The sequence below is a fragment of the Chinchilla lanigera genome, unplaced genomic scaffold (assembly GCF_000276665.1).
Source record: "Chinchilla lanigera isolate Chin_1 unplaced genomic scaffold, ChiLan1.0 scaffold00022, whole genome shotgun sequence".
NCBI classification, from domain to species: domain Eukaryota; kingdom Metazoa; phylum Chordata; class Mammalia; order Rodentia; family Chinchillidae; genus Chinchilla; species Chinchilla lanigera.
Genome location: NW_004955423.1, coordinates 26,927,412 through 26,938,417, shown reverse-complemented (window position 1 = coordinate 26,938,417; position 11,006 = coordinate 26,927,412). Strand labels below are relative to the sequence as shown.

Genomic DNA, 11,006 nt, shown 5'->3' with positions numbered 1-11,006 from the left:
GAGTTCGAGACCAGCCAGGGCTACAAAGTGAGTTCGAGACCAGCCTGGGCTACAAAGTGAGCTCAAGGCCAGCCTGAACTGCATAGCGAGACCCTGTCTCAAAAAAGACAAAAAAAACCCAACCAACCAAACAAAAAAAAGGCCAAAGAAGGACGTGGGGTTTCTCTCACACCCATGCAAAGAAATGTCGACACCAAAGTAAATTACAAAAGCACTACAGTAACATAGGTGAAAAGAGTTTCCTTGCGTCAGAAACCGGCAGCACGTTTTTTCGGGGTGCCCACCCCCGCAGGGTGCGTTGCCCGCGGCGGCGGCAGCGGCGGCGGCGTGTCCTTCCTCCCGCCCCCCCTCTCCGTGTGCGCTGTGTCCCCCCGGGGAGCCCCGAGGGCCTCGTCACCGGTGCGCGGGGCTCCAGGAGGGCGAGGCCGCTCGCAGTGCGCGGGCCTCGGCCGTGCCCTCTCTGCCGGACCGTGCTCCTGGGCCTGGACGCCCTTCCCGGCTGCCCTCGGGCCCCTCCGGCCCTCTTCCCGGCCTCTGCCCGAGCGTCCCCTCCGCAGCCTCCCCGGGCATCCCGTACCCGTGTGTCACCCTTCCACGTTCGTTCTCCTTGGCGTGTGTCACGGTCGTGCGTTTACACGCGCGCGTACCCTGCCGAATCGTGCGTGCGCAGCCTGCTGCTCTGCCTGTCTAGCCCTGCCGGCCTGTGGCCCGCCCAAGGCCGGGGTGCTGGCCGGTTTTGTTCATTACTGTTTCCTTCGTGCCTCAACTTCCTGTGGCATTAGGAACTCAGTAAACGTTTGTTGAATGAAAAAGTGAATTAAAGAGGCCTCATTACAGGTTACTCATAAGTGAAGCACGCTGAGTATTTTGGAGGGATGCTTAATTTCTCACTCTCTGAAGTCATCACTGTGCCTGATGCAGTATTGTTCCTGTCTTCAGTTTTTTCAAAGAATAAATCTTTATGTTCTTATATGGGACGGCTGAAGAAGAGTTTTGGTTACAAAGTGGGACCTGGAAATTTAAGTCTGTGCCGTTTTAAATCTGTTCCTGTGACCTCACTTTTATGTCTTTGCCTCTGCTTTTCGACGGTGTACTTCACCTCTGTGCGCGGTTCCTTCCCGAGCTGCACGATGAACTTATTTCCCGCAGGTATTCTGCCAGTGCGTCTCCTTCCCGCTTGTAAACTTACGTCGTATCTCTCAGTTCTGTCGTATCTAGTCCTGTTCCCACAACCCAGTGATTGTTATCATTAAATAAGATACTCCTTTTCGGTGATAAATGTATTGTCTAATAGTGTTGATGTTTGAGACCAGGAAATTGCAAATAAAAATGTGTGTATATTAGGCAGTTCATTATGGAATGGACAGCACCATAAGAAAAAAGTGATGTATAGCCAGGGTCCGCTAGGTACAGAACAAAATGTATATTGTAGCCATTGAATCCTCGAGGTCTTAGAAGTTTGTAAGTCTGAAGCTAACACTTTTTGAGTCTTCTCTGTAGTTCAGGTATTTTTCAAAGCACTTCAGCCAGATACTTTCTCATTTAGTCTGCACAGACCTTCTGAGGAGGTACTGTTCTATCCATTTTACAGATGAGAAATTTTACATTTAGAAAGATTCAGTAATTCTCACTAAAAAATGGTAGTGGTGAGAGTCAGGTCCTCAGTAACTCAGGAAAACGTGCTGTCAAACAGTCTCTTATTTACACATCAACCCAGACAGTTGACTAATGCTGTGTCAGGTGATAGTGAACTAATGGTGTTCCTTGGAAGCCTTTTTCGTTTTCAGACAGACCCTGTTATTAAAGAAAGCTTTTATACTGAGTTGAAATTAACCTCCCTCTCTCATAGAGGAAGAGAATAAGTCTGCCGCTTCTTCTAGGGTAAACATTCCCATTTTCTCCAAAGGCACACAATTTCCCATGCCCATCACTATTTTGGTAATGTCTTTTTGAAATGCTTTAGTGTTCTTAGGCTTTTGTGTTCATGATTATATTTCCTGGAGGTGCCCCTTATAGTTCTGTATTTTCCAAGGAAAATCTGAGGTGTATTTTTCTTTCATTGGTCTTTTTTCCTCCTGGATTTTTTTTTTTTCTTTTTGGTTTTTTGAGGGAGAGTCTTACTATGTATGTAGTTCATGCTGACCTTTAAACTCACTGTGTAGCCCAGGGTGGCCTTGAACTCACGATGATCCTCTTGCCTCAGCCCTGCTCCACCAAATGCTGGGATGACAGGTGGGCATCACTGTACCTGAATTCTCTGGTTTCTTTTGAAATCTTCTGGGGCTTATAATTTAGTTTGGAAGTCATAAAATGGACTTTTAAGATAAATCACCGTACAAGAATATATTTAATAAATGCCCGAAGACTAATATGATAATAGTGGCAATAATCATGATAAAGTCAACACGTTAGATGCCAAGCAATCTTCTAAGTACTTTACATATGTTAACTGATTTAATCTACACAACAACTTGGATAGATACTGTCATTACTGTCATTTTACAGCTAAGGAAAATGAGAGAGTCTGGTAAGTCAGTCAGTTAATAACTGTCAGCCAATTTCTGAATTAAGACTGCCTAGTTCATAGTCCATGTGAGTGATTCTTATATTGTACTAGGTAAATCTGTAGGACTTTGGAGGAGGAGGAAATCACTGCGGACTGAGATATTTGTCAGTGGAAGTTGGGCTGGAACTTTATTATGGTTTAGATCTAAAATGATCCCCAAGCCTCCTGTGCTTAGAAGGTGGCTGGATTATGGGGTTTATAGCTGACTTGCTGCTAGGAGATGGGGGCTGGTCAGAAGAGGCGGTCACCGGGGTCCTTTTTCTTCCTTCTCGGCTCCTCCATTTGCTTTCTGCTTCCTGACTGCCATGAGGTGAGCAGCTTTCTTCCGCTAGACCCTTCTGTGCTGCTTCCGCCTGCAGCACACCGGCCACGCAGGACTGAAACTCTTTCTAAAATGTTAACCGAAATAAGCCTCTCCTTCAAGTGGCAAGTGTTGGGTATTTTGTCCCAGTGAGGAGGAAAGTGACTAAGCCAGACTCCAAGGACTGTAGAGTTCGTGCAGTCAGAAAGGAAGTGTGAAGGATGGTTGGATCAGCAGCACTGAGGTAGAATGTTAAGGTCATCGTTGTAGCATGGTTGTGAGGTAGACTGCCTAAGGGAATAGTGACTCCCAAGCTTACAAGGGCCTGCGATCCAGCCCTGGGTACCACTCTTGCTTTTTTCCCCAGTCAAGCCATGCTGGCCCTCCCGAGCTCTTGGCGGGTGCTGGCACCCTGGGGCCTTTGCTCCCGCAGATTTCTCTTCCCGGAGTGCTGTTCATTCAGGACCGTTATGTGTAACACCTTTCACCATTCAGGTCTCGTCTGGTCTTTCTGCCCCACAATCTGAAGAAGCCTTGCAGTCCTTCCTGGCACACGGCCCTGTCTTCTCATCGTGGTCCTTACTTCTGAACGGTGTACAGACACCACTGAGGACTTGTTCGTACCTGCTGTCTTACCTTCTGTCATTACTTTCCTCTTGTTGCTGAGACAAAGTACCCAACACCCAAATTTAAGAAAGAAAAGGTTTATTTAGCTCACAGTTCGTGGAGGATGCAGTCCATCCTCAGCTGGCTCCAGAGAGGGGTGGCACAGGGCACAGGAGCAACACTTCAGCGTGGCAGAGGACAGCACAAGCAAGAAGAGCAAGAACTGGGGGAGCAAGCATCTCTTCCTCCCTTATAGTGTAAGCAGGCTACCCTGCCCCCAGGGTGAGGTAGCACTCGCACTGTCTCTCCGCCCACCTCTTGCACAGGATGAGGTTGTTTCCAAAGTGAGGACTCTGGCTCCCTGCTGAGTCACTTGGCTAAACTTCTAAACTCCTCAAGTTGACATAATGTATCAACCATCACACCTGCCCACAGGATTTGCCCCTGCGCCCCTGGCTGTGTCTCAGACTGGCTCTTGCTGTGTAGCCCAGGCTGGCCTTAAACTCATGATCATCTTAACTCAGCCTCTTGAGCACTGGGATTGCAGCTGTGTGGCACCACGCCCATCCTCTGTTTCTTTTTGCTGACAGCATCCTGATAGTGTTTGGGGTGATGGACTGCTCACACACATACCCTTTTCTCGAGTCCCATGTTGCTTTAGACACAGTATGGTTAAAAAAGCGTAAATGGGTGTGTGTGGGAAGTCTGGGGTGTTCTCCTGGTAAAATGACGTAGAGGCAATGCTGCCACCCTTTCGTCACCTGGCTCTGCCGTGTTGCAGCGGGGTTTCAGCAGTTTTCTTGTGTTTGTAAGGGGAAGGCAAACAAAGATTGTGTGGGCCGTTCTGTTGGTATTAGTGAGCAGCGCTGGCATGTAAGACTTTCTATCGTGTGCTCCTTACAGACGTTGTGAATTGCTTGTGTGTTCGTCCAGTGCAGCAAACCAGTACTAATGAGTGCAAATGACGTCAGTGTGGCTGGACGGAGAGAGTGGTGAGAGGGAGCTCATGTGGGGGGGAGGAAGTGCCAGATCTACTTGGGTCTGATCCGTTTGAGTTGTAAAGTTTGACCTGCAAGTTTTAAGACTGAGTAGTGAGGAGACAGAGGGGATGCGCGTCGCTCGCACACTTAGCGTGTGTTGCTCAACCCTGCGAGCTCTCTTAGTGCAAACACGCATTTCCATATGTACTTTGATTATCTGCTACACACTAAGTGTTGTGCATTCGCACGTGACTGAACAGGGTTTGTATACAAGGTTATGCACACCACCGTTAGACAGCTGGGAGGTTTTCCAGCTGATCTTGACTGATCTTCACGTTATGGGCTGACTTTAGACCTGGCCCTTACATGGGATATAACTCCAGTGCAGCGAATGTAGATGGCATGGTGCAGGCAGCTCTGTGGTGGGCATAATTTCACAGGCACGGTGGCAGAGATGGGTAAAAACGGTTGCGTTCGGGGCAAAGAGGCCAGCTTTTGATTCTCTTTCTACTCTCACTCGCAACTCCTAGCTTTATGGTGGAATCAGTTGCCTGACTTCTGTCCCCCAGCTTTTTCCTTTGTGAATTCTGAATGCTGTCAACTCAGGACATAGGGAAGCATGATGAAATATTTTATCCCCCGAAAAGAAGTCCCTGACTTGCTTTTTTGATCACAAAACAGAGTCAGTGCACCGTTGGCTGTGGTATTAGAAGAGTGGAATGCAGACTTGCCTCCTGTAGGGAGAGGAGCAGGCGGTGCCTGGCCCCTCTGCGGGCGGGCTTACCCCGGGGGCAGAACCCCTGCCTTGAGTATGTGAGGTCCTGGGTTCAACCCCAACACCACAAAAGAGAGAAAAATAAACGTTTTTGAAAACAACTATGAGATAGTAAATTCAGTTATCTTGAACTTTTTAAGCATGTTTTTTCCTAACTTACATATAAAATACATGTTAGAAGATTTAGAAAATAGAAATGTAAGAAAAACCACCATTTAGTCTTCACTTAGAGGTAACTGTTAATGTTTTGCTGTATTTCCTTCCAGTCTTTTCAACATACATATTTAAATTTTAATATCATTGAGATTAAGCATTATATGCAAATTTATGTCCTTTTTTCTTTTATGATTATGTATTTAACATTTCCTTCAGTTATTAAATAATTTGTATTATCTTTTTTTATAGTGGCTTAATTGGTTATATTCCATGTCACATAGGTAACCTAATATAGAATTTTTTTGCATATATGTTATATTATTCATTATAGAGAACTTAAGATTTTGACATTATAGCCATTGTTGTAATACTAAACACTTCATTCTTTATAGGTTTTCAGGATCAAAATTTCAAATCAATGGTTTTTAAAAAAGAAATAATGAAAAAACATCCTTGGCATGGCGCTCAGCCGTGAAAAGTACTTGAAAGTCATTGAACTCTCATCTTGCAGTAATTCTCTGTCCATTTGTTTTTCTGTTATTGCCGATGCTGCTGCTGCTGCTGTTAGGTCAACTTTAACAACTACATCATTTGAATCCTTTGATTCTGAAACTTTCCGTTTAGAAGAGGAGTGGATTAGCAAAGTCTCCTTTAGAATTTCCATTTTTATTTGTCTTAAAATCACATCTTCCTTGCCATACCCTGTTTATGTGCTAATGTTATCACTTACTTTAACACTACGTTCAACTACCCATTAATATGCTTCTAAAATACTTCAGTATTTAGAATTTCAGGGTCATGAGAGTTGGGCAGAAACCGAGTTCCCGCATACCTCCTCCCGCTTCATCAGTGTGGCAGAGCGGGGTCTCGTCCCTGTAACGCTCAGTGGGGTGCGTGACAGTAGTTGCCCAAAGCCCACAGCTTACGTTAAAGTTCACTCTGCGTGTGAGGATGCATACCCTCCAGTACAGCACCGTGCAGAAGAGTTTCTCTGTGTCTTTTTTTTTGGGGGGGGGGCGGGGGGTTTTCTCCGGTACCGGGAACCGAACTCACGACCTTGCGCTTGCCAGGCAGGTGCTTTGCCGGTGAGCTAAATCCCCAGCCCCTCTCTGTGTCTTTTGATGGCTTGGTAGCTCATTTTTTTCCCAGCACCAAATAATGTTTCATTATCTGGATGTTCCACACTTTGTCTTTAAAAGTATTTTGTGCTCAGAAAGATTGGAAAAAGAATAATTCTCATAGCTTGGATGCATAAGGAGACTTAAGTTGTAAGAGTATTTGCAGAATGTAGGTGTTTATAATCAAAGGGTAAGGGTTTCCTTTCTGACATTTTCCCCTGGGGACACAGATTTGATTCTTATATTGATGAGCAGTTTAGTCTTATACTAATAAAACCAAATGACTTTTTGGTCTTGAAAGAAAGGATGAAGAGATGATATTGTTAGCTCTGCTATGTTGGTCTGGAAATGGTAGCATGTGGATACTTGCCTGTTACATACCAGATTTTACTGGTGACATTAAGTGAATGTAAAATGACAGTTATGGACAATATTCCAGCTGTTGGCCCGAGTGAAAGTTGCGTCATCAGATACCCACCCCTTTTTGTAGGTTGTAATAAAGTAGAGCATGTATACATTAGAAGCATGATATGAAATTAAGATTTGATTTTCATCTCTTCTGGTTTTTTGAGTACTTGATTGTTTTTAAATGGCTTATTTCCATGAAACTATAATATATGTTTTGTAATAAATGTGTCATTGAACTGTTTTTAATTCAACATTGCTTCTGTATGCCAGGCCTACCTATTTATTTTAGGTGTGTTTCAAGAGAATCTGTAAATGGAATATATAAGAATTTGATCATCCTTCAGTTGAATGTTGACATTTAGAAGCACTTAGTTTTATCCCTGAAATTACCATTAAAAAATTATATTTAACTGATTAATGGTGCATATAAGTAGTTGGTATTTTTTCAGCATTCTGTGTAACTCACAGAGTTTTCAGAATGCTTCTATATGGTTCTGATTGCCAATAGAAAAGTTTCTTTCTGTCAAACAGCCTTCATTCATAGTTTTTTATTAATTTTTTATGAAAATTAAAAAAAAATACAATTTACTTAACATAAAGATTCAAAATTGCTTAGAGTAGTTTTGAACCCCCAGTTCACAGGCTGTGAAGGCTGTGGGTAGCCCCACAAGAGTCTTAAGTGTTGCTAGTTTTTTCACGTGGTGCAACTTCAGGAGGTAACATGCTCCGCCAGCTGAGCCCTGGTGCACATGCATGACTGTCCCGTCAGGCAACTTCTACCACTGGTGGTACAAGCAGATCTAATCCCTTGTATCATCATTCTACTAATACAAATTAATAAAAAGCTGCCCAGTGGTGGTTCAAGGCACCTGGCAGTGCGATGCACGAATCACACCTTGTGAGTGTGTCGGTGTGTGCAGTGCAGTGTTACCGTGTATGAGAGCACTGCTTTTCATGTTGACTAGATTACTGCAGAAGTAGTTCAGTCAAAATATTTTTTTAAATATGGGAATTGTTGAAAAGATCTAATTTTAAAAGTAACTGTATTATTGCTTTTGGTCTTTTTAACAATTCTCTGTGGTTGGGAAATTGACATCTTCTACCCTGCTTTGTAGATGATAGTGATTTGCCCGTGGTCCCATCAAGATAGGTTATGGAACTGAGATGAAAATGGACCTTCTTGTTCACTTTCATGCTTCTCGTGTCTGTGCTAGGCTGGCAGAGACTCTTTCACAGTATTTTCCCATGGTCGGTGGTACCATTTTGTTGTGTGTGTATTACTAATAGAGAGGATATGTCACAACTGAACTCCAGTATGTGCCTTCAAGCTGAAGTGTCTAGAAGACTTACGTTGGGGGGGCTTCGGCCTGGGAGTGAACTTAGTTTTTGATGGTCTAGCCCCACTGGAGAACCACGTAGTTACCTATAAGTAAACTGTATAGTGCTAATCAGCAAAGACAGTAGCACTGGATGGATGTAAACAGAGAAGCTCACATGAGAAGTCGAGACCGAAACACCTGATTTTATCCTGTGGTCCGCATGTCCTTGTGTACACTGGGTTCTGTCCTTTCTCTTACAGATGCTGAAAATGTCCTCTAAGGAGAAATATCCCTTGTTTACTTTTGTACACGGACATTCTAGAGACTATGATTTTACGTCTACTACGGCCAATGAAGAAGACCTTTTCTCTCAGGACGAAAAGAAAAGATTGAAAAGATTCAGTACAGAGGAGTTTGTCCTGCTATAGAGACCAGCACACACCTGTGCTTGTTGAGAGCTCCTGTGACGGGAAAATGAAGAATAGCAAGTACATTTGAAACTGTTTTCACAGATAGATTAGTTTTATACACTCTTTTAGAAACTGTTGGAAATACGTGGGCTTAAAGATATTTTTCTGAAGGGATTGGATGACTCTTGCTTTCTAATAAACGCAAGGCGATTGTGGTTGCGTCTCTGTCCCCCTGAGGTCTGCTAATGAACCTCTTCCTTGACTGCAAGGCCGCGGCCGTCTGAGCCTGCCCTGCTGCCTGGAGGTTGCGCCAGGCCCTGGAAGTCTGCGGTCACCAGGCCGTACAAAGCCTCAGTCTGTGTTACGAGCAGGAGGCCAGAGAAGGAGTCGTCGGTGGTACAGAGTCCTGCTCTTCGTGCGGCCGGAGGCCTCTGGGACGTGGCTTAATAATTAAATAGGACAGTCCTTGTTAGCTGTGATGTGCGTACAATTATATAAGCAGGATTTTTTAGCTAAGGTAATACTTGGCAATATGATTTTATAATGGCTTCTTGTGCTTGCAGGTACCCTTTCTGTGAGGAGAGAAAATGAAGTACTAGCTTTTCCTGGGATTTAAAGGTTATGTTATTAATAGTAACTACGTCCATTCAGATCAGGTAAAGGAAATACAAAGTATAGTAGTAGTGTTTGTTTCCTACCTCAAAAATGGAATTTTAGGAGAATTCAGCTTATGTGGTTTTTAAATGTGCGGATACGTACCAGGGAAGGCACCAGTAGGTGCGCCTCTGATTTTGGTTATTTGTATAAAGCAGGGTAGTAGTGTTTAGAAGCCAAGGCTATTTACAAGGTAAATCTGCCTTAAGTGTGTTATGTGCTACTTAAAGGCACATTTGTGATGTAAAATATCAGTTACTGTTGAGCCAGGAGTATAAAATAAATACTTTAATAAAGATATGTAAACATAAAATGCCTTTGGGTTTTAATGTTGGGATTACTGTAATCCTTTCATTTGAAAAATCATTATATCCAATAAACTCTACTTATTTATAATGAAAGTAGAGAATGTTGTTCTGAAAGCAAAATATTAACTTGTAGGGATTCTGTGTTTAGCGTGGAAAGGTGACTCCTTATAAAGACACAAGATTTCGTGTCACCTGAAATCACTGATCTCTCCATCAGAAGAGCCGTGTGTGAGTCCCGCGTGAGGCTGAAAGAGAAAGTGGACAGGCGGCTTGGCGTGCCCTGCGCCCGAGGAGAGGAACAGACTCGGTGTTTCCTGTGAGGATGGTGTGCTGAATTGAAATGGTCTGAAATCTAAAAATTTCCCTTTCCCTAGATAAAACCTGGACAGATTCAGTCCAGCGCTGTCCTGGCATGTCAGAACAGAACAGGAATGAGAAGCTGGCGGTGTGCGGGTTTCCCACGCCTCGGCCCTCCTGTCTAAGCGCTGAGGTTTCCCGTTTCTACACAGCCACAGTATTCACAGGGTTCCACGTTAAGCGCATCAAACGGGAGCATGCAGACCTGCACAGGGGCTGAACTGATGGTCAGTGTTCTCCTACAGGAACGGTATAAAAGCTGAGAGTTGCAGGACAGCCTTGTTATTTCCCCAGCTTACTTGGGGGTCCTTTTAATGTGGAATTTTGGAGTGAGACAGAATTGCTTGTGGACAGAGAAACGGCAAGAGGAGGCAAAGTTTCCTTGGCATTAGATTGCCTTGCAACACTACACTTAGAATATTGAACAAACAAAATACATTACGGTGTAGTCACCCACGTGACAGGGAGTAACACCCGAAATCATTAGCAGAGCAACACTTGGATATAAAAGTTATATGACTGTATGCATGAGTGAGCAAATGTGTAAGTGGAAATTGAGGGAGTCTACCAGATCTGGTGACGCATGCTTGTAGTTCCACCTGCTTGAGAGCCTGAAGTAGGAGGACCCAAGATTTGGGGCCATTCTGGGCAACTCAAGGAGTTTGAAAAAGTGAGCAAGGATGTAGCCCAGCACTCAAGCACTTGCCAAGCATGTACAAGGCCCTGGGTTCAATCCCCAGAACTGGAAAAAAATTGAGAAAGACCAAAGTGTTTATTTTGCTTGCTTGCTAATGAAGCATCATTTGAGGATAGCCAAGAGTTAGGCTAATCTTTTATTGGAAGGCAACAAAACTATCCCATTGGGCTTAGAATAAAGATACAGTGTATCCTGGTTTCAAACTTTGTTTCAAACCCAGATTTCATTTCAAGTTCAAAGAGGCAGTAAACCCAGTCACTAAAGCTTATGGATGGCCTTTCAGGCTAGGATAAAGGCAAATCACAAAGAACGAGGACCTGTTAGAATGATGGGGGGGGGTCCTCCATGTGG

The 11,006-nt window shown here is 44.0% G+C and overlaps 1 protein-coding gene across 8 annotated transcripts in view; it reads left to right on the top strand.

The window, feature by feature from the left end:
- Atg4c (autophagy related 4C, cysteine peptidase) overlaps positions 1–11,006 on the top strand; it is a 179,444-nt gene that overhangs the window by 54,891 nt on the left and 113,547 nt on the right. For 6 of the 8 annotated variants that reach the window (XM_013514380.1, XM_013514378.1, XM_013514384.1 and 3 more), the window contains one exon: positions 8,490–9,606. The exons of the other annotated variants lie outside the window; for them this stretch is intronic. In XM_013514380.1, coding sequence (XP_013369834.1) covers positions 8,490–8,657 — 168 coding nt within the window. In that variant the 3' untranslated portion in view covers positions 8,658–9,606. Of the gene's footprint in view, positions 1–8,489; positions 9,607–11,006 lie in introns of those variants that run through there. 8 annotated transcript variants of the gene reach the window in all.